The 24317-nt window shown below is 42.6% G+C and overlaps 1 protein-coding gene across 1 annotated transcript; it reads left to right on the top strand.

Moving 5' to 3' along the window:
- The first annotated feature begins 3555 nt into the window (after positions 1 to 3555).
- ankrd6a (ankyrin repeat domain 6a) lies at positions 3556 to 24317 on the top strand. Its single transcript, XM_084013135.1, has 15 exons — positions 3556 to 3677; positions 6071 to 6219; positions 6329 to 6427; positions 7060 to 7158; positions 8418 to 8516; positions 10108 to 10206; positions 10512 to 10589; positions 10765 to 10869; positions 11009 to 11137; positions 11706 to 11855; positions 12439 to 12591; positions 13823 to 13936; positions 14471 to 14762; positions 23000 to 23361; positions 23949 to 24317. The coding sequence occupies exons 2-15, from the start codon at positions 6076 to 6078 to the stop codon at positions 24132 to 24134; spliced, it is 2109 nt and encodes a 702-aa protein (XP_083869261.1). The 5' UTR covers positions 3556 to 3677; positions 6071 to 6075; the 3' UTR covers positions 24135 to 24317.

Genomic DNA, 24317 nt, shown 5'->3' with positions numbered 1-24317 from the left:
CCGCAACCCTGAATACAGGATAAGCGGTAGACAATGGATGGATGGATATAATACATAGGAAAAACACATACACATATAATACATATAGGAAAAGAGGCAAACAAAGTCAAACTCTTCAATAATGGATGTAAATTACCATAAATAATGTAAAAAAAATGTAGTAACATAAATTACAGAATTTAGCTAATTTTAGGGAGGGGTTCTCTTGCCTCCTGCAAAGTTGTATTTTATTGTGTTTTTTTTATTTCATGTCTTAATATATTTTGCTCGATATTTGAAAGTGAACTCATCATCGAAAAGTGTTTAAAATAGGTTTAGCGACGTAGTAACAGATGTTTACATTTTTGCTAGAAGTTTTATTAAATTGTAAACTGAGTGTAAAGAGAGAAGATGCATTCAGTTTGAATGATTTCAACACTTCAGTAGTTTGAGCTGCTTTTACAACATCAACCACAGGGGGGAGACAGAAAACACAGAATCAATGTGAGTTACTTAGATTTATAATGGGACTTCCAAATCAACGGGCAACTGAGATATCACACACACACAGACACACACACACACACACACACACACACACACACACACACACAATGAATATAGAGGCAGGTAAATAAAAAGGCATGAAGCCTTCAGTGTAATAAACTGAGCAAGGATCTGTTTCATGAGGAGCAGATGGTCCATGTATCATCATTTACATTTACATTTACATTTAGGTCATTTAGCAGACACTTTTGTCCAAAGCGACTTACAATAAGTACATTTGTCAAAAGAAGGAAACAAAGAAACCACAACGTATCATTGCTGATAAAGTAAGAGCTAAAAATAGAACAAGTGTTAGATCCTCGTCTGAGTAAACTAGTACTTCAAGAGCAACAGTGCTATGATCAGAGTGCTATAGGTAAGGTTTTTTTTTTGGGGGGGGGGGGGGGGGGGGGGGGTGTTAGTGGGTCATGCTATGTAGAGTCGAGGTGAAGTCTGAACAGAGTCTTGAGCCTTTTTCGGAAGATGGCAAATGACTCAGCTGTCCTGACATTGGTCGGGAGTTCGTTCCACCACTGAGGACCAGAACAGAGAAGAGTCTGTACTTTGCTGAGCGACATTTGTTTGATTTCAGCGATGGTGGTACCAGCCGGCCAGCTGAAGTAGAGGAGCGAAGTGCTCGCTTCGGGGCATGAGGTTTGACCAGTGTTTGAAGGTAGACAGGTGCCGTTCCATTGATGGCCCTAAAGGCCAGTGTCATCGTCTTAAATCACTCAATTATTTATTTTAAGAATCCAAAACCACTGTTTTGTTTGTTCTACACTATATGCAGTCTGATCTAGTGTGCACAGTCGATCACCCCGTGAGGAGGAAAGGAGAGCTGGGATGGAAGCTAAGCTAACCCAGCTCACCAGACCTAAGGCTACTCCACTCCCCAGCCTACCTTGTCTGATGTCTAAGGGTGGGTGGATCGATCCTTTCGGATCAATACTTCGATACTCACAAGCTCCTCATTTCATAATGATTATTTTAATATCGTTAAGTACAAATCATGGGTGTCTGCATCACTTGCCCACGTTTTCAATCCTTTCTCACATTTGTGCCTGAACAGACAGTATTTCGTTGGCCCACAGCCAAGTCTTCTGCTCCACCTACTGGGCATCCAAAGACATTACAGGAGAGGCAAAGCTCATCCTGTTGCAAGGGAAGTTCAGGAGGATGTTTTTAATGTCTATCTGCTCTGACCTCCTAAACATCATCATCACGATCTCATTCTGTCTCTGACACAGACACACAACTTTAATTGCTTTTGCAATAAATGTATTTATGGCCAGTGTGAAATTCTAACAAAAATCGGTATGGTATTGAACCTTAAAAGTCTGGTTTCGCCCATCCCTACTGATGTCCAGTTACAGGAACATAAGATCGATGAAACAAGACTTCAGGCTAACCCAGCAAAGGGAGGTCACCGACCCAATTTTTTACAGAGACCTGGATCAATCGTGGATAGATGTAAAGAACGAGAGGACAGGAGCTTTGATGCAGAACACTGGATTCAGCATTGAATGCTGGGCCCAAACTTACTGCCTAATTCTTCTAAGTTCCTCTGTGGTGCTTGAATCAAAAAAGTTTGACTTCCAAAGACAAAATTACCCAGATCTCCATGTGATCTTCCTCAGTTCCCTTTAAGCCCGCTTCCCAGCCCTCGGCCAGCCTCGTTCTCCAGCTCGTTCACATGATCGGAGGCATTTAGGTCCTAATGATTTAAATAAGGGACATGTGTTTGTATTGGAAGTTGATTCACCTAAAACAATTATCAGACAAAAGTAGCTGTTTATTTTTTTGGTGGAGATGCAGCAATTTTAATGACTGATTTCAATCTTTTTTCAAAGCCTAATCGGCCGAGTCCAAATGATAATTTACTCAACCGTCCCAAAGTCAGTGTTCAAACATAAAACATGTGGTCACTGTATTTATTTGCATAAAAACACTAAAGGTGTCCCTGACTAATAATGTACATAGTGGAATCTGATTGGTCAAGTCTTTCCTATAGTCGACTGATGGTTGAATCATGTCTGGTTTTTATTGCTCAGAAATAGAAAAAAAAACAACAACAATATTGGAATTAGAATAATGGACGTCGCTGTTTGTTGTTGAAAACATTCAATCTTAATTCTTAATTTTCCACATTGTGAAAAGCTGATTTTAGAGAATCGTTCATAAATTCTAAATATATTTAGTTCTCCGATAGTGTGACTTCTGCTCTGATTTATAAATGAAGGCCTGTTCTCTGATTTCAAAATGGCAAGACACACTTCCTCTTGTAACTCATATCTAATCAAATAATATTTGACACGGCTCATTTATTAAAAAAAAAAAAAAAAGGCCAAAATGGATCTTTTGCAATCAAACTACAGGTGTGAAACTCACATGTTGGTTTAAATCTGTCACCGATGTTTACATCTAAGTGTGAAAAAGATCATTCTGAACATGACAATATCACACACATCATAGAGAATGTCTGGCAGTTTATCGTGTCATACATCCTCTGATGAAGTTTGTCATGTAACCCACCCAGCTGTCATTATATTCTGTCCGTACTTGAATTTCTATTTAGCAGGAGATTTGTTTCCCTATTTAGTGCAACAAAAGATTACAATGACAACTTTCCCAGCAAAGCGGGGCAAATCAGAGATTTCATCTGAGTGTCCTGATCCTAATCCGCATAACAGAAAGATTCACCAAGGACCTGCGCTAATGCAGTGTGTGTGTGTGTGTGTGTGTGTGTGTGTTTGTGTGTGTGTGTGTGTGTGTGTGTGTGTGTGTTCCCCAGACAAGCTGACAGCTGATAACTTGTTGTAATTTCTCGTCAAGATTAAACGTTTTGACATGACAGTGTGCACGTGAAGGAGGATATAAATGTATGCGTACTCTCTCTCTCTCTCTCTCCCTCTCTCTCTCTCTCTCTCTCTCTCTCTCACTCTCTCTCTCTCTCTGTAATCTAAAGCATTACAACAGCTGGCATCCTGTCAGCGAACCTTCCCCCCGTTGAGTGGCCGGCCGTTGCAGCAGCAGCATCATCCTCTTACACACCACAAACACAGCCAGTGACTCTTTGAAAGGCTTGTTTGGATTTTAAATGGATGCTCCTTTTTGCTACGACAGGAAGTCTGCAGGCTCTGTGGAACAATGAGGTAAAACATATGGAACTGGACCATGCATTTCTTTTCTGTGAGAACCTGTAATTGAACAATTAATCGAAAGCTAACCATGTGGAAATATCAATAGTCAGATTGAAAATGTATAGCAGCAAATACTATGGCTACTGTTTTGACACCATCTGTAAGCTGTATATAATTTGTTAGATCATTATTCGTACATCTTACTATTTACTTATTCAAACTAACAAGCGCTGTATGTATCCACATATGGTTGTACAACATGAACTGAATTGATATTAAAGTAATAGTGTAACATTCCTTCTGTCAGAAACTGAAATGAGAAGACTGATATTACAATTTGCAACAGCAAATCATTTTGAAAGAAACATGATGACAATGAGGAAGCTTTTTTTTAATGAAGGTATCTGCAAAGTTGTAAAATGTTCATGGCATATTAATATCAGCTCATAGAACCATCCTGAACATTTGATGGTTCTATGTCGAGGCACTCACAGGTTAAAGTGAGGCAAAGCTGGTGTGAGTTGAAGAACATAATATGGACATATTGACTGTTACAATATTTACTGTTAATAATAATAAAATATAGAAAATAAATACATTTTAGAGTCAAATAGACCATAAACAGTGTATGCTTCAGGAGCAGACCAGAAGCCAGGTGGATCCAGATGCAGTAAGGTTGTATTCTTCAGATCCACCTGTCGCTCCTCCGCAGTCCAAATATGGTCACTTCTGCTCACAAATCCAAGATAGTGCCGGTCAAAGTTCTGAACTGGAGGTTTCAAAACCGTAGTCCCAGAGGAATGGGTGATGTCATGAAGACTACCGTCACTTTTTTTTATGATTATTATTCAGAAAGATCTCAAATGTGAGGGGAATGCTTTCGCTGTCTTTTAATAGATAGACTGATTTTATTATACTTACCAAACTAAAACACTGGGAATGATTCTAAAGTACCATGACATGCATCACGCCTTAATTAATTCATTTTTACATTTTAAACTTGTTTTAACGTTTTTTTTCTCCAATGCGTTTAATGTTTTATGTAAAGCACTTTGAATTGCCCTGTTGTTGAAAAGGGCTATACAAATAAAATTGCCTTGCCTTGCCTTGCCTTGCCCTCAACACAATGCAATGCAAGCAGGCTCTGCACCCACCGCCTGGCTGGTAGAAAACATTAAATCTGTGGTTGAAAATCAAATTATGCTCAAGACATGAAACAATCAGTCAAACAGATGAGAAAACATCATTAAACAGAATATTTTTTACACAGTATTCTGTACAGGATATATATATATATATATATATATATATATATATATATATATATATATATATATATATATACCTTCGTTGAGTGATTATACAGGAGAAAATGGAACAACAGGTGGGATTAGTGGAGAGAACAGAGTGAGTGATGAGTGTTTCAGTGTCCACTTGGGGTTCAAGACTGTTTATAATCAACAACAAAGATTAAAGGTTGACCTTTGGCTTTGAGTGTAATCTGACTATCAGCTCTGACAGGAAATCCTTTGTCGTTTGGCTCAGACGCTTAGCATTAAAGAAGCAAGACTGTCAGCATGAGAATTCAGGTCAGTGGTGTTTAGTGAGGGAGCCAACAACACAGCAGCAACAGCAGCAGCAGCTGTTTTTAGTGAGAACACTCTGATTAATCCACTCTACCTGCTCAGCACCACACAGACACAGTTAGAGATGAGCTGGCAAACATACTGACAGATATTTCCCTCGGGAGTTGGTGGAGCGATAGTGGAGCTAAAACCGAGTGTGTTCATGTCAGGTCAGAAACAAGGCTCCAAATAAATGTTAATGCAGCTTTAAAGTCAAGCTGAAATAGGAAAATGCCTTTTTAACCCTTTTCACACATCACATCCTGGTGCATCTATTAAAGGTCCCATATTATGAAAAACATGTTTTCTCTACCTATCAACTGGTCCTCCCTGAGCCTGCCAACTCCCAGGATGAGGAAAACAAGCGACTCTTGCATGGTCTCTGCAGCCCACCCTCTGTTAAAACGGTGCTCCTACAGGCTGTTCAGATTCAGCTCCCGTCGTTACGTAATGAAGGGAATCATTTGCATAGGCCGAACTCCTCTGATGACAGGAGATATCCGGGAGGGGGCGTTCATCACCGAAATGAAGTTCGGTGTGTCCTGCAGTCAGACAGCAGTGAGATAGCGGTGTTTCATAATGTCGTCACTCACAGCTGGACATGCAGATTGCTCTGTTGTTGGATGTACAAATCAACATAAGTGCCCCAGCTAGAAGAACAGAAGAGACGGTGGTTGTGTTTGATTTTTAATGACAATGTGCCGGCTACGGTCCGTGTTAGCTTGTATGTGTGTGCTAACCACTTCCAAAAAACCACATGCATGAATATGTGCCTGACAGCAGTGATGAGTGAAGAGGCGGCGGCCATGATGTCTTCCCCATCGCGGCGGGGTCACCAGACGGCGCTGCACCGAGCTGCCACGGTGGGGAACAGCGACGCCATGGCAGCTCTAGTTAAAGGAGGCTGTGCTGTCGACCTGCAGGACAGAGTGAGTGTTGGACACACTGTTGTTCACACGCTGGCAGCAACATGTATTCATACATTCTGGAATTCGGTGGTTGATAAAATGATAACAGCGTGTCCAACGTCTGTTTGAGGACGGCAACACGGCGCTGCATGAGGTGTCTTGGCACGGATTCTCTCATTGTGTCAAACTGCTGGTGAAGTCGGGAGCCGACGTTCACATCAGGAACAAGGTAGGAGAATAAGAATACAGGTCATATTGACAAGATCCACTTCACACAACACGCATGGGGCGATATCAAAATGTCATATCATTTCATTATCCTGGGCAAAATAGTTGCAATTCACAATGTTATCCCAATCAAAATGTGCTTAAAAATTGCAGCTAATATTTCATATTTGTATCTGTTGTCTGCACGTGTTTACAACAGAAGCCCTGAGAGGCAAGTGAGAAAGGTCAGGTGATCTATTTTCTAAGTCTGACCTAAATTTTCTTCAAACTCACCTTCGAGTCTTATTTATAACAGCCTCTTGTGGCCAAAAGGTGTATTACAACAACAAACCTTAGAGAGGTCCTATTATTCTACTTCTCTGGTGCATTCAAGTTACTACTAGATCATGTTTTCCCTCCCAAATAGCCCAGTCTGCTCTGATTGGTCAACTGCTTAGTGTGTTTGTCCTACCATAACCAGATAACAGGAGGTGTTCTGCTGGGGAATAGTGATGAAATGGACCCAAAACGTGCATATTGAACAACATGGGGACAGTCTTATCAGTCTGTCTGGTTGTCTGTCCTTCCTCAATCCCTGAGTGGAATCTGAAACGACAGTATTGACTCTGTAGTAACGGGATGATGTTGATTCAGGCAGGAAACACAGCGCTCCACCTGGCCTGTCAGAACGCTCATGCTCAGACAGCTCGCCATCTGCTGCTTGGAGGAGCCACACCGGACACCAAGAACAACGTGAGTCCTCAGCATCCCACAATGCACTGGGCCGTCTTATGTCTCATGCTGTGTTCACCGTGCACGATACCATACAAGGTCAACGCAAAGACGTGAATATATGCAAATTTGCGGCGGGGAGCATCAGTTGAGATTCTCCTCCTGTCATCACCGAATCAGAAGTGGAGGCAAAAAATATTGTATTGGTCTGTGGTCCCCCAGAGCTCTATGATAGAAGCTCACATTAGTCCAGAGACCAGACCAGACTATGTGTAGAAACCAGAGACTGTCTATAGTACAAACAAGGTCGCTGCCGTAGTCATGTTTAGTGTTGTGACACTTCAACTTAGGACCCAAATGCAAACACAACCAGGAGACGGTGGATGGTTGAGGAAGATTTATTATAGTTTGAAGATGGAGGGCTGAAGGTTTGCATGAAGTGATCTTGATCTCAGGAAGGCAGAAACCCGAACATCTAAATGAGGTTATTTTGAGTTTTGATGGAGCAGCTACAGGGTGCCTAGCACCCATCAATCCAAACTCCATTCAGAAAACAAGCATTTTAAACGTCTTGCAGACAGACCTTACTAAGAATGATGCAATTATTTCATTTTATTGTTGCAATTAAATCACAGCAAAATAGTTTATTTGTGGTTTTTACAGCTGTAAAGCAGCCGACATCTGTCTTGAGCACCTCTTGGTGATGTCATGAACTGTTATGAAGTCTTAGTCCCGCCCACCAGCGGCGAATAGAGAGACATGGAAACAACGCGAGGAGAAAGGATGTTTTTAGAGAAATGAGACGCCCTTTCCTCTGAAGCGTTACGTGAAGTCACGACTGTTTGTGATCAGCTGTCATTCGGATCTCACAGCTGGAGAGACTTATATGAATATGTTCACTGTACTAATATTAATAAAGAGCAGCAGTGTTTTCTGGTCTTTAACCTGCACATGAATAACAACCTGCATTCTGTATTTCTACTGTTTGTTATTTATTCATTATTTATGTCTGTTTATTGATATTCTGGTTGTGAATTTAATATTTAATACCCCAGAATATAATCATAACACTGGAAATGATTTATTATACAAACATTTTGGGGGAAATTATTTAATTTATATCAAAGCTGGCGATTAATCAACTTTGTGTTAAAAGAAATTAGGATTCATGTTGTAAAACGTGTTTCATTTGTTGCTTTGTCACCGTGACAGCAGTGAAAGAAATGCACCCCTGATAAATAAACTGACCAAACACAACTAACAGTGTGTCTCGGTTCCAGATGGGCGACTCCTGTCTGCATGTGGCTGCTCGCTACAACAACCTGACGCTGGTCAAGATCCTGCTGAGTTCTCTGTGCCGCCTGGCAGAGAAAAACCAGGTACAATATGTCGGTGTTATGAATATGATAATGTGAGACATCTTACAGGTCACATGACACAAACGACTGAATGAATCACTCAAACGTTTGCAGGAGAAACAGGTGAAACCCTTTTTGTTCGTGAGGGACGTTTCTGTCGGGTGAAGACAAACTTTTCTTTCTATCACATGTGTGTGTGAGTGTGTGTGTGTGTGTGTGTGTGTGTGTGTGTGTGTGTGTGTGTGTGTGTGTGTGTGTGTGTGTGTGCGTGTGTGTGTGATTTCACTAATGGATGTATGTTTTCAAGGCTTCACTACTGACCCCCGTAAAAAGCAGGTTTAGTGAAATGGAAACATTCAGGGATTTTCAGTTCCTGAAAGAGGGGTAACTTAAACTCTGATTAAGTTACCATGGTAACTGATCTGAGTTTAGGCATCTTAACTGCTCACTGGCAGGTTTTCCTGAACAAACTCTGAGTTTCTCTCCATCTCCTCCTTCTTATAGAGTCAGAGTTTGATCTCTTTTATGTTAACTTACTGACGCTTTCCTCGCTCTGAATCAGGTGATTTTTAAAGTCTGCATTCACCACTGTGAAGTGTTTGGTTTCACTGATGAGGTTTGATTCTGCCTGGGTGACAGTTGTTTCATACACACATAAGATACAACTTTATGCAAATGTCCATATGCATGTTATACTTCTATGAAAAACAGAGACAAAGTTGTGAGGCATTTATTTGGACAGTGATGGGGGAAGTATTCAGATCCTTTACTGAAAGAAATATTCAGAATACTCCATTACTAGTAAAAGTCCTGCATTTTAAGCCGTCATGTGCAGAAGTAGAACCAAAGCATAATTCAGTATTAAAAGTTTAAGTATAATGCAGAATGATCCTTTTGATCAAGGTGGAGCGGATTTGAACTCCATCCATCCATCCATTGTCTACCGCTTATCCTGTATTCAGGGTTGCGGGGGGGCTGGAGCCGATCCCAGCTGTCATTGGGTGAAGGCAGGGTACACCCTGGACAGGACGCCAGTCTATCGCAGGGCCGACATGTAGAGACAAACAACCATTCACACTCACATTCACACCTACGGGCAATTTAGAGTCACCAATCAACCTATCCCCATCCTGCATGTCTTTGGACTGTGGGAGGAAGCCGGAGAACCCGGAGAGAACCCACGCTTACATGGGGAGAACATACAAACTCCATACAAAAGGAACCCGGGGCCGACCCGGGAATCGAACCCGGGACCCTCTTGCTGTGAGGCGACAGCAAGAGGGTGAGTACACTGGAGTAAATGTACATATCTACTAGTGTATTTAAATTCAAGCATAGTTAGTTTTCCTTGTAAGAAATGCTTAAGTAAATATGAATGTATTTATTATTGGACACTTTCTCCATATTTTTTATTGTATGCTTACCTGTAGATAAAATATAAATTGCTGCATCTTCGCCTGATATTTGCATTGAAAAAAACACTTAATATGATAGTTTTTCTATGAATGTCGCTTGAATATTCTTTGGAAATGATGAAGCGGTGAAATAAAGAGACTAAGCAAACAGAGCCACATGGTGAAGTGTGAAGGCCTGTGTGTCTGTTTGCCTGCAGGCGGGCGACACAGCTCTCCATGTGGCTGCTGCTCTGAACCACAAGAAGATGGTGCAGCTCCTACTGGAGGTCGGGACTGACGGGACCATCAGAAACAACGTAAGATCCTTCTACACACTCAATGCAACACATTCACTGTGTAGTTATCCTGATATCAGAAAATATCAAACAATATTCTCAACTTTTTAATTTAAGTTGTGACCTCATTTCTAGACACAGTATATATATGGAAACTTGTTGATCTCATCAAAATCTCATTATACCACTGACGGAGTTTTGCCCGCTGGAGCAGTACTCACGAAGAGTAACGTGAACTCCAAGTGTAAAACGTACCCTGATATATCATCCTCTTCCTGACAGGGTGAATATGACATTCCTGATAATGATCTACTGTTCACTTCCAGGCGGGTAAAACAGCCCTCGACAAGGCCAGAGACAACAACCACAAAGATGTGGCTCATCTGCTGGCCAGAGCCCCTCAGGTCTGTAGATCCATCATCAACTTACATTTCATGACTTCATGTTCTTGTAAAACAAAAACTTCATGGTGTAAAGTGCAGAGACTTGTAAAACATCTTCTCTGAGCTTCAGAACTGTTTTAATTGCGTGTATTTTTAGGGTACATCAAACGTAGCAGATTATTGTAATTGTCCTCAGGTGCATCGGTTCATGCGAGGAAGAACCGTAAGGAAACGGAGAGAGAGGCTGACAGCTGAGCACAGGACCCGGTCTGTCACCAGAGTAGAAATTCTACCAAACAAAGTAAGAAAAACACCAGAGAAGTTCTTCGTGTCATGTCATGGTTAATCGCATGAGACCAATATGTTGAGATTCAGTGATCAAAACTAGCATTTGCTATCGTCGTTGAATGCTCCACAATCTTGTGTGTTTGTCCTGACAGGACAGCAGTTCTGTGGTGGAGGAAACCCCCAGCAGTCAGCAGATGAAGGTGGGTCATCGTCACCGCCAGAGCCCGGCCGCCGCCAGAAGCCCGTCCAGCCACCGGAGGAGACGGAGAGTCAAGGACCAGGTCGGTCAGAAACAGTGAAATGACCTGAAGTATCAAAGTGTCAGCCGAGAAAAGAGCTGTTTGAATCTCTAAATGCTAAGAAAAGGCGCTTCAATGCTTCCTTCCTTGTACCCTTTAGGATAGGAAACACTGGACCAATGAAAGGAGCTAACAAAGCCATCTTGCTTATTAAAATGTTATTTTCATACAGACATATACTAATGGCAATTGTGTTGATGACCTTTCGTTTCACTATATTTGCAAAAAAGCAAAATAGGCCTATACATTGTTGTATATTATCTTTTAATGTATTCGGGACTTGTCAGCTCATCAGTAATATTACAAGTCTGTTCATTAACACATTCACACAGTCAGTGACTGCATTGTCAGTTTAAATTTGAGTATTTTAGGATTGAATTCGCTTTATGGCTCTGGTATACAAGTCTGTTCAAACTCATTGAACAAAAAAATCTCTGCTTTTCCGTTTCCTTGGTTGAAGATGAAGAGTCATAACGTCTCTGCATGTCATATGAGGACAAATGGGAGTACTTATGATCTTATATATTATCTTACTTTCACTCCTTTGCAGGCTTTGAATAAAAACGGTCTGAGAAAAGACGAGAATGACGTCCACCTTAAGAAGAACCTGCTCTGGGAAGATGGTGATGATAACGTTCTGATTGGAAAGACCTATCAGCTTTACACGCTGTACCGGGACAAGGACGGCACCATTAGACAGGTCACTGATGACTCAAATAACAGTTTGTTGTTAAGCAGTGGTGATGCTCAAGGCTGACTTTAAAAGAAACTGTAAATCCGAAGGTGTACTGAGATGGTAAATAGTCATGGAACTTATAAAAACCACAGATGAGTGCTCAAGATCAGCAGAGTGCAATCAGGAAGTAAACATTGACAGACAGACAGACAGGCCGTCCAATTATTTTTTCCGGCCCTACTTTTTAATTGGACAAGGTTTTTACAGTCCTGCTACGGCCACAGATGAAATTTTTTTAATGTCAGAGCATTTAATGTATTCATTGCTATGGTTATGTTACCGGATTTCAAGTCATATAACAGAAAGTGTTTCTGAATAGAATCACCTACTCAACCTTTAGTACAAATGAAAACTCACAGGGTTCTCGTTTCCGACAACTAATCCAGTGCTTCCCTTTATTTATACAGACTGGGGATGCACCAATAAAATTGTTGTACAATACAGTACAATATGTCAGTACAATGCTGTCCGGCCATGTTTGGCACCCTATGCTATAAAAGACAAACCATCACAGACCCCATGGTAAACACTTTGTGTTTCCCTTTAGGCAGCAGCCAGCGGATGCCACTGTAAGCCCCCGCTGAAGAAGCTGGAGGGCCAGTTGAAAGCCACGCAGGAGGAGATGAGGCTGCACATCCTGAACGTCCAGGAGCAAGTCAACAGGAAACTGGGCAAGATGGACCACAGGAACAGACGCCAGGTCTGCCTCGTCCCTCTCTGCTTACACATCAGGGCTTCACTTTACTTTTAGCTGCTTTTAAGTTCACTTCATTCAGGTTTGCAAACTTTTAGTAAAAGTGCTTTTGTCTTGCTATTTTGTCTTTAAAGGAAAACACCACCGCATTTCCATACTGAACTATGTTCTGCTCTGATGTTAGACGAGGTGATACATACCTCCCTCTCCTCTGTGCGTGCACTAAATGGCTCTTGAGCGCACTCCGCGCAGCGCTAATTTGCTAGCATGTAGCTTGTCCTTAGGATCCAAAGGGGGGTGAAGTTAGAAGCGACCAAGCACTTCCACGTTGTCCCTATTTAAATACGGTTACGTGAGTAGTTACACGACCCAAGTTTGGTTACACAAAATGAAACATGCCAATTTTTCTAAGCGGATAACAAGGATAACTATATAGTATGGCGGAATAACAACTGGAAGCACTTCGACGACGTCGACTATATACCTTCTGCTTGTTTTCACAACCCTGTACGATCCACGTTATAACCATGATGTTTGATTGTTCACAAACTATCTTACTACAACCTGATGCTTCCTCAACTGTGCACAAACTACTACAGCTGGTGCAGGCGACGGCGTGCAGGTCACGTAGGTTCTATTGACGGAAGTAAGAGGGGGAGCGGAGTGATGATATTACTGCGCCAACGTCGAAGTGCTTCCAGTTGTTATTCCGCCATACTATATAGTTATCGTTGTTATCCGCTTAGAAAAATTAGCATGTTTCATTTTGTGTAACCAAACTTTGGTCGTGTAACTACTCACGTAACCGTATTTAAATAGGGACAACGTGGAAGTGCTTGGTCGCTTCTAACTTCACCCCCCTTTGGATCCTAAGGACAAGCTACATGCTAGCAAATTAGCGCTGCGCGGAGTGCGCTCAAGAGCCATTTAGTGCACGCACAGAGGAGAGGGAGGTATGTATCACCTCGTCTAACATCAGAGCAGAACATAGTTCAGTATGGAAATGCGGTGGTGTTTTCCTTTAAAGTCAAACCTAAATTTGAATTGTTTTCATATAATTATACTATTTGACATTTTTATTTAAAAACAGCACCAAGGACATATACACAGATTATAAATCCATACCTTGACAAAACTGGTTTTACTTCCATTTTCATGCCAGAAAGTTCTAAAATCACTACATAATTGTTTGATTTAGATTTTTTTTATTGATTTTTTTATCCTTTGGTGTGGGCAGATTAAAGTGTTGGACATGCTGAATCAGGATAGAGCAGCAGCCGAGAGGAAGTACATGGTTTACATGATTGAGCAGAGAGCTGCCCAGGAGAGAGAGGAAGCTCACATCACACAGGTATCACTTACACTTTACAGCTGATTTCTTTCCATGCAGGGAAAATATGATTTCATGTTTATTTCATGCGTGATTCATCCATGGTATGATTATTGCTGCTTCCTATATGAAATATACGATGGAACACCCTTTTCAGAAGCACTTTCTGATATAACTTGAAATTCTCATAACATTGCGTGACCTTCTTCAAGGCAAAGTCGTAGAGTTGGTGGACAATCCCATGCCATAGAATCTCTGGACTGTGATTGGACGGGAGATGGCAGACGGAAGTGACAGATCAGGATGTGAGTGGGTGGGAGAGAGTGATGTAGATGGAGGGAGTTATGAAGAGTGGAATATAGTCCAGAATAATAATACTGGTTATTAAGGGATATAATGTGATTAAAAGAGACAGAGAAACTAGTAAAGGTGGAGGAGTAGCAACAGTCAAATGGGAGACAAATCTCACTACAACACACATGGAAGTGAGAGATATGAGCTGTTGGGGTTATTAAAAGAACGATGGATCACAGCAGCTTTTTTTGGCGTCCCAAGCAGGCGGCAGTGAGTCACAAACTAAAGAGGTGGTGTCGGACCCAGCTGAAGGACCGGGACGTCCACATCCCAGCCAAAGCCCAGTATTACAAGCTCCTCCCCTCACAGTCCGTGGAGCAGTGTGGAGCAGGGGCCGACCTGGAATCCCTCCCCCTGCTGGTCTCTGGAGACAGCAGCACCTCGCTGGCGACCTACGTCAACATCCTGCCGTCCAAATCTGCCACCAGTCTGGGAGGGCAGGAGCAGCCCGGGAGCATGACGTACTTCGAGATGAAAGTGAACCGATCTCCAGGTAAGAACAGCTTCCACCTGCACGCCATAGAGACCGTTTTAAAGGGCGTTCAGCCAGCATTTCTGGCTGTCATCGGAGGTGTCATTTAAACGTAGCCCAGCAATTATTATCCATCCATCGATTTTCTACCACTTATCCTGTATTTAGGGTCGCGGGGGGGCTGGAGCCGATCCCAGCTATCATTGGGCGAAGGCAGGGTACACCCTGGACAGGACGCCAGTCTATCGCAGGGCCGACATGTAGAGACAAACAACCATTCACGCTCACATTCACACCTACGGGCAATTTAGAGTCACCAATTAACCTATCCCCATCCTGCATGTCTTTGGACTGTGGGAGGAAGCCAGAGAACCCGGAGAGAACCCACGCTTACACGGGGAGAACATGCAAACTCCACACAGAAGGAACCCGGGCCTACCCGGGAATCGAACCCAGGAACCTCTTGCTGTGAGGCGAGAGTGCTACCCACTACACCACCGTGCAGCCCGCAATTATTATTGCTTCCTCAATTATTAGTACAAAAGTATTATTGAGTTCCCATGATACAATCTTATTAGTCAGGTGCAAATATGACTTGACCCCAAAAAAATTCTAACAAAAGCTTTCTCAGTGGATTATAGTAGTACCAGATGTACTTATAAACATACTAAAAGTTTACCAAAGTGTGATACTCAGAAAGGCCCCAATTTCAAAATGGCGGACGCCAGGCCCTTAAAATGACTGTTACTCCATTGTATTTCTCCTAGACCAGGAATGCTAGTGCCTGATACATGTTTTAACCATTTAATATTCCAATTAGCATTAAGTGCATGATAAATAAGTGATTACAAGTACAATTATATATTAAAGTGATTGTTTACAAGCATATTTATTACATTTACATTAACATTTAGGTCATTTAGCAGACGGTTTTGTCCAAGGCGACTTACAATAAGTACATTTGTCAAAAAAAAGAAACAAAGAAACCACAACATATCATTGCCTATAAAGTAAGAGCTAAAAATATAGTGTTAGATCCTCATCTGAGTAAAGTAGTAGTTGTTCAGCAAACATACTGTTGGGGTTGTAGCAGGAGCAGATTTGGTTATCAACAGTTAATTATTAATATCAATATGATTATCGGTATTAATAATTATATTTAATATATTATCATGATATAATCATGAATAAACGGGGCACCACCCTGGGATCAGGGAAAAGATAACCTAAAACTGTATTCAGTCTCAATATAAAGGTTTCATACTCACATGCCAATCATCGTGATCATTGGCATGGAAGCATAAAACAATCTAACAATTAAGAAGGGCGTGAAATTCGAGCACTAGCCTTCACAACCTGCTGTTATCCAGTGACATACACAACAAGCACAAGAGACCGCTAGTTATAATATAATAAGATTTATTAAAATCAGTAATAATGATCACAATCAATAACACTGCAATTAACAAAGTCTTATTACCTAACTACCTAACACACAAAACTAAGCTAAACAGAAGGAGAGACACACGTGGAGTGTGTGTGTGTGCGTGTGTGTGTGTCGAGAGAGAGAGAGAGAGAGGGATGGCTATGTGCGGCCACCAGATGGAGCTATTCCTCGCAGCGTTCAGGGGCGGAGCCACTGACGTCCGATGGAGTAGCGAGAGAGAGAGAGAGAGAGAGAGAGAGAGATGGCCGTATGCAGCCACCAGATGTAGCTATGTCCCTAGCGTCCGCCGGGAACAGCTGGCTTAGGACTCGTGTGTGCGGCGTATATGTGTGTGTGTGTGTTAGCGGGACACACACAAAGAGAGGGAGAATGCGCGAGCAATATTCTGAGGCTCAGAAGGCGTGCTGCTATCACACGGGCGCGCGTGAATGAACTGGCGTTTATTCCGCGAGACCGGTCTTTCAACTGATAGTAGAGGCTTTCTGAGCTCGCGAATATGGCGGAGGTTAGTCGAAAACACTGTTACAGAAATCAACCCAGCTGCGTGGGTACACGATCAGCATTCAAATACAGCAGCACATGAACAAACGGACTCGGTGGTCCGCGATCAGAACTTAAAACACATTAACAAGAATTACAAGCACGTCCTACACTATCGAATCTCTGCTTCTGCCCAGACAAATAGCCTCTTACTTTTGTCGATGTGAGATTTCGTCCCGTGCGGTGATGGCGTTCCTTGACGCCGGCAACGGACGGTAGTTCGTGGGCGCTCTTCAGCGCCGGATCCAATTGGTTGAAGAAAACCGTTAGTTATTCTTCCTTCTGCAGGGAACAATGAACAATCGCGGGGCTCGGCGATTTAGTCAGCTGATTTCAGACAAAGACGGGTCGAGTTATCCGTTCTGCTGGCAGCTGGGACGAAGAAAGTTTTTCTTCTTACCGCGGGGAACAGGAGAGTCGCGCTGTCGCGGCGGTCTCCTCAGGATCCAAAATGATAAACAAAAGAAAAATAAAACGAGTAGAGGAAAAGAGGGGTAAAACAATCTGTTGCTCGTCCAGCGAGTTTGGGGGAAAGACTGCGGCCTAGGACAAAGGAAAACGCTGCAGACGTAATCTTCACCTCCTGTTGTAACGCGAGTTACGATGGAAAGAGAGCGTTCCTCCGGCGGCGCCGGATTATATAGCTTAGGCCGCTCCAGGGGACCCCCCGGGGTTCCCTGAAGATTGTCAGCCAATAGGGCCCCAGTTGTGTGACGTCACACACCTGGGTGAGATGTGAAACTAAAATGGCGGTGTAGTTTTTAATCCCCTTTGTCCCTTTGTCCTGGCCGCATGTGTAGGCTTTTGTAGGCCGCATTGTGTAGTCCTTCTAGTGACGTCCCAACAATACCTTAAGAACAATAGTGCTATGATCAAAGTGCTATAGGTAAGGGTGTTTGGTCGGGAGTTCGTTCCACCACTGAGGCACCAGTACAGAGAAGAGTCTGGACTTTGCTGAGCGACATTTGTTTGATTTCAGCGATGGTGGTACCAGCCGGCCAGCTGAAGCAGAGGAGCGAAGTGCTCGCTTCGGGGCATGTGGTTTGACCAGTGTTTGAAGGTAGACAGGGTGCTGTTCCATTGATGGCCTTGAAGGCTAGTGTCATCGTCTTGAATTGGATGCGTGCTGCAACAGGGAGCCAGTGGAGGTCACGGAGGAGGGGGGTCACATGGGAGAATTTGGGTAGATTGAAGACAAGGCATGCTGCAGCGTTCTGGATACGGGAGTCCGGCCAGGAGAGAGTTGCAGTAGTCAAGGCGGGAGATGACCAGTGCTTGGACCAGGAGTCGCGTTGCATCCTTTGTGAGGAAAGTCCGAATCCTGCGGATATTGTAGAGGGCAAATCTGCAGGATCGGGCCACAGCAGTGATGTTGGGGATGCAGGATAGTTGGTCATCGAGGATTACACCCAGGTTCCTCGCAGTTGAGGAAGGCTATACTGTGATGCCCTCGACAGTGACCGACAGGTCCATGCGAGGGCAGTCTTTCCCCGGGATGAAGAGGAGTTTAGTTTTATTCAGGTTAAGCTTGAGTTGATGTGCAGTTGTCCAGACAGAGATGTCTGCCAGACAGTCTGAGATGCGTGTTGCAATGTGAGTGTCAGAGGTTGGGGGAAAAGAGAGGAATAGCTGGTTGTCATTTGCGTAGCAATGGTAAGAGAATCCATGTGATGTGATTACAGAGCCTAGTGATCTGGTGTATAGTGAGAACAGAAGCGGTCCTAATACTGAGCCTTAAGGGACACCCGTGTCCAGAGAACAGGGTTTGGACATAGAGCCATTCCACGTGACCTGAAAGGTGCAATTTGTCAGGTATGATGTGAACCAGGTAATGTGAAAAATAAGTACAATTTCCCTGAAGTAATTGCATATTTCTCCTTTCTCATATCGTTTTGCCTTGTATTGGTGGTTTCTGTGGTTCATAACCATTCTTTCAATTCCAACAAAGAATAAATTAATTAGAACTGTGTGGTACTGTAAAATTAGTCAAAACAGGGCTGCTACGTGAACGCTCAGTACTGCTAACCCCTTTCATGTCTTTGTGTTTTTTTATATTTTGATATATTTTTCTTGCCATTTTATATATATATTTACCATTAGTCGTCACACTCTTCGTCACATAGAGGTGGATTATTGTGATTCTCACAATTCTCAAGTTGGTATGGTCCACAAGCAGGCATACATGGTAGTCCATATGCCCTGCAACTGCACCGTTGCGATCGGCAGGCAATTGTGCAATTGCAGTGGATCATCTGCAGGTCTTCTGGGGCAGCAGTCTTGCAGGTCATAACTGGCATGAACCGGTTCTCCACCAGTTTCCATCCCCAATCCACTGTGTTCAAGTCAGCTTCCTTTCCAATCCACACCATGATCTGGAAGTAAACTCTTTGGCAGTGGTATTTGGTTGAGGACTCAGTTGGAGGCAGACGTTCTGGAGCAACATATGATTTGGCGGTAACAATTTTCTTGATAAAAACGTTGTACCACAAAGAGGCAAGTGAATCGTTACTCTTTCCACCAAACAAAACTGCCATGGCCTTGGTCCCATGGTCCTCTATGACATCCCTTGCTTGATGTTGGAGCAGAAACACATTTGCACAGGACTGGGTGGTTGAGTCCCCATTCACAAGTTTCTGGAATGCTGTCTGTTTGCTAACACAAAAAATGCGGTACGTTGTATCACATCCTGTAAAGGCGTGTATAAACAGCAACTGGGAACACAAGTCACTACCCAAGACTTGTTTCATCTCACTATTGTACACTTTATTAGCTTTGGACTTGTCTGAGCAAAAATAGAGGCCTCTGTTGTTCATCCCAGCATAGTAGAGGAGAAGAATGAGTAGGTCTGTATCCTCTCTATATCAAGGTTGTTGGCTGATGTTCTGAGGCCTTGACTGCAGCTTTGACAATGTCCACATCTGCATCAGCTAATGCATCGATAACAGTGCAGCCCTTTTTCTTCAGCTCCACGGTCATAAGATTGATAAGACCTTGTTTGTTGGAAGATCTGGAAAGGAAATCATCCTTTCTTTCCGACAAACTAAGTCTCTGCATTGAATCTAACGATGGGATGAGTGTTTGCACCACGTCTCTGATGTGTGTTGTCTTTGATGGAAGGATCTTCACTATCAAAAACAACTGTTGCTTTACCATAATTGCGTACAGTAAAGTCTGCATATGACTACAATAGCAGCACATGAATTGAGCTGATAAGGAAGTGCAATACATTGATCACATATCACCAACCTATCCAGACTCTCCGATGCCCAATCTTTGGTCTGATGTGTCCTCGCCTTTAAATGACCGGCTAAATCGATCTCTGGTTCACCCCAAACAAAGATAAAACCTTACAGTAATTTAAGTATGTGATCATGTCACTGCAATTTAGATAAGTCCAATGGATTCATAGACCCAGAAAACATGGGGTAAGATACCAAGATTACTTGATAAGGTCAAATATTGAAGGAGCTAGGCTATTTTAAGGGTTTCCTACACATCCTGGACGCCATCTTGAAAATGACACCTTTATAGTTGTCAAAATTTGGTGAACTTTTAGTATGTTATTAAGGACACCTAATACTACAAAAAACAGTTGAAAAACCTTTTGTTAGAATTATTTTGGGGTTAGGTGTTTTTTTTTCATATATGCACCCGCCTATATCACGATACTTAAATCACGATATGATCTTCAAAATCAATCAAAATGTATTTATAAAGCACATTTAAAAACAACAACAGTTGACCAAAGTGCTATACAATAAAACTGAATGGACCAATCATGTTGACTTTACACACAACCACCAGGAAATACTCAGCACCATCTATTGTGTTGAAGAAATAATTGTCACGTTTAAGGAGAAATCCGGTCATTTTTTATTCCATTTCCGTTGTCCCCAGGGTCATCCCGACTTATTAGAAGCAAAAAACAAAAATTGACGTTGCCTAGCCCGAGTTCTGTACCTGCCTGGCAGCCTTCCAGACTCGCTCCAATGCTAACCCATTGGGGCAACTTTTATCTGCTTTCCTGGGCCTCAGAAAACAATTCCAAGACCTATGCAACACAGGTTGGGTCCGTACGAGACACCACGGCGCTCGTTTAGCTCAAATAGTGTGGCAAAACGACATAAATATGTGTGTTTTAGCATGAAGTTACTCACCTCAAATCACTCCGTAGACATTAGCAGTAGATAGCCGAGCGCCTGTCGTCCCTCCCAGTCACCGCAGAAACGAAAACGTTTTCCACGTAGTTTTGATTTTGTATCCATAAAGAAACGACCGAGCTGTGCAGTCGTCATGTCCGTAATAAATCCATGAAGCTGTTATGTCCATATGTGCGACTATGTTACAACATAGCAACGACTGCTTACAGCTAAACAGTAGCTGGGAGCCAAAACAATGCAAGTCTTGCGCAAGTTCCCGTCTGCCCTCCTCACTCTGGAGCTGTTTTCAAGCCAGTACAGTGACAAATCTTGGACAGTCACGCGAGGATCACTTTGATCTCACTCTGTTGATGAGAGACTGCAGTCTGCACACACGCGACTCCCACTCGTGCTGTCAACACAACTAGCCTACTGAGACTGCGCGAGATTTGTTGTGGCTGTAGCAGCTTCAACTGTCACACAGGCTAAGCAATCTTACTATGTAGGCTAGCGCTAGTTACACTGTCATATGGACATGACGGCACTGCTCGATGGAAAGAAGTTTGTCACTGTATTGGCTTGAAAACAGCTCCAGAGTGAGGACGTCGGCAGACGGGAACTTGCGCAAGATTTTTGGCTCCCGGCTACTGTTGTAGAGCAGCAGTTGTTGCTATGTTGTAACATAGTCATACATATGGACATAACGGCTTCATGGATTTATAACGGACATGATGACTGCACTGCTCGATCATTTCTTTATGGATACAAAATCAAAACTACGAGTAAAACGTTTTCGTTTCTGCAGTGACTGGGATGGACGAGTGCCCGGCACGTTACTAGCTGAAGCTATCGTTGCTATGTTGTAACATAGTCATATATATGGACATAACAGCTTCATGGATTTATTACGGACAGGACGACTGCACAGCTCGATCGTTTCTTTATGGATACAAAATCAAAACTACGTGGAAAACGTTTTCATTTCTGCGGTGACTGGGAGGGACGACAGGCGCTCGGCTATCTACTGCTAATGTCTACAGGGTGATTTGAGGTGAGTAACTTCATGCTAAAACACACATATTTATGTCGTTTTGCAACCCTATTTGACTCGTACGGACCCAACCTGTGTTGCATAGGTCTTGGAATTGTTTTCTGAGGCCCAGGAAAGCCGATAAAAGTTGCCGAGTCTGGAAGGCTGCCAGGCAGGTACAGATCTCGGGCTAGGCAACGTCAATTTTTGTCGGGTTTTTTGCTTCGAATAAGTCGGGATGACCCTGGGGACAATGAAAATGGGGTCAAAAATGACCATATTTCTCCTTTAAGGTCATTTGTGTTTGCAATTTTAATAGTTTATAATTAAAAGGTTGATACTTGCCGTTCATGTACCAATACAATATTTCCATGCAAAATATTATTATTTTATTATTGAAGTATTAATGTGTTTATCACTTTAATGGTGCAGCTGTTTAAGGTGGACTATTTTATTAACTGCTATTAGTTTAATCTATAATAATGCACCATTTATTAGTTGATTTTGTTTTATTAATCTGAATCTGTCAAGTAAAGTTATCGGATAAAAGTGGTGCAATAAAACATATAATATTTACCCCGAGATGTCGTAGTGTAGAAGTATTAACATGAAATGGAGTACAGGTTCTTTAATATTGCACAGTAACTGAGTAAATGTACTTAGTTACTATCCTCCACTGTTAACAAATACACTTAAAAAAAAAATGTCCATCTCTAGTTAACTTGATAGTGAAGTATTTGGTTTCTATGTAATATAATTAGGTCCGGGTATCATCTCAGCCTGAAGCCCCTCAGTGGCAGATTATAAAGGTATAAATGACTCCTCACAGCAGCGAGGAGTAACTTTACCTTGGAAATCATAGTTTGACCAAAAAAGGTCCACTTACAAGCTTTTTCAAGCTTTTTACAAGCTTTTTTTAAAGTTTAAAGTGCATCTCATGGAGGATGGATTTGGCTCAAGTTGTCATGGAGACTGCTTAGCTATCATGATAACATTTCAAATGGTCTTTCTCGTTGACTTAGTTGCAAACTCCAAATCAACTTTTACATATCTCAGCTAGTGATTTTGTGTTTTTTCCCCCTAACCCCTCACCTTTCATCAGACGACTATGAGAACACCAACCTGTTCAACCACACCTCAGGCTTCCTGCTGGGCTCTGTCGACCCCCTCTGGCAGCCTCCGGCAGTGCAGGATCCTCCCACAGCAGTGGTGTCCCTGTGTGGCGAGGGCTTCTCAAGCAGCAGCAGCAGCAGCCAATCCAGCATCAGCACCCCGGCACACAGACTGATCCCACATCGGGAACACAGCTATGACCAACGAGACGGGAGACCCTTCGGAGAGCTGACGAGTGCTTGCAGACGTGTAGGGATTCACAGCGAGGGGACCAGGACCCTGGAGTTCTTCATCGACCGTCCCGCTGAGCCCACGTTCATCCAGGAGAGGAACCATCAGCACGCCATGGAGGTGAGCGTGGCAGGAGGTGGGATGAGGAACCAGACCTGTCAATAATGCTCTAAAACATGCAGGAAGGTTTATTCTATTTTATTACAGCATTATTCTTATTTTTTTGTAGATTCAAATAAAATGAGTGGAGTTGTCAAACCAGCCTTTCAATGTTAAGACATCATTCTCCCAAAGATCTGAGTTACTGACCCACCTCTTCTTCTTAGCATTTGATTGACAGATAATGAGAGGATTGAAAACAAACCAGGAAGAGAAAAAAACAATATAAAGTATCATTCAAACGTGCTAACTATTTTAAATATATCCTCCACTTAATCCCCCATACAACACAAAGTCTTTATGCTTATGCTTGTGTACATATTGAACTAATGAGATAAAATACATTATTTAGTGAGCTTAAGGGGACTTGGTAGACATATATTTTAAAACAGAACTATTGCCTCCCATCTTTGTACTTTACACACATCTCACACTCAGAAATAAAGCAAATAATTGTATTTCACAAAATGTTCTGAACTATTCCTTTGAGAACTTAATTTTCTGTGGAAAAAAAAAACATTTCACGTATGTTGTTGCCTTCCTGGCAGGTGACTCAGCGTTTCTTTGACACGGTGTCGGCTCAGCTGGAACGCTGGTACGAGAGAAAGATGGCCGAGGTGGAGCAGCAGACCAAACTCAGAGCCCGGCAGGACCAGATGGAGCTGCTGCAGCAAATCAGCTCACTGGAGGAGGAGCTTCAGAGGCTGAAGGCCAATGAGGATGCAGAAAGCTGATGTTTAATGTATTGTGTTTGTACAACACAGGCTTTGAATCGTAATGCAGTGTAGCAGTGTTAAAGGCAGAGTAGGTAAATTGGAAAACCACAGAAACTTTATCTTTGAATGCATCGCCAAACTGAAAAAGTCCCGCCCCCTTCATTCAGCCTTCTGTTCAAAGCCCCGCCCCCAGAACACCAA

Source organism: Eutrigla gurnardus (assembly GCF_963514095.1).
Source record: "Eutrigla gurnardus genome assembly, chromosome: 7".
Lineage (NCBI taxonomy): Eukaryota > Metazoa > Chordata > Actinopteri > Perciformes > Triglidae > Eutrigla > Eutrigla gurnardus.
Note: the sequence above shows the minus strand (reverse complement) of the source record. Positions and strands in the feature narration are given on the sequence as shown.

Bases quoted from the DNA above. Each gene is read 5' to 3' on its own strand.
- ankrd6a (XM_084013135.1), top strand. From the start codon at position 6,076: ATGAGTGAAGAGGCGGCGGCCATGATGTCTTCCCCATCGCGGCGGGGT. The intron at 6,428-7,059 runs GTAGGAGAATAA...ATGTTGATTCAG, and splicing joins ACGTTCACATCAGGAACAAG to GCAGGAAACACAGCGCTCCA. The intron at 10,870-11,008 runs GTAAGAAAAACA...TTGTCCTGACAG, and splicing joins TAGAAATTCTACCAAACAAA to GACAGCAGTTCTGTGGTGGA.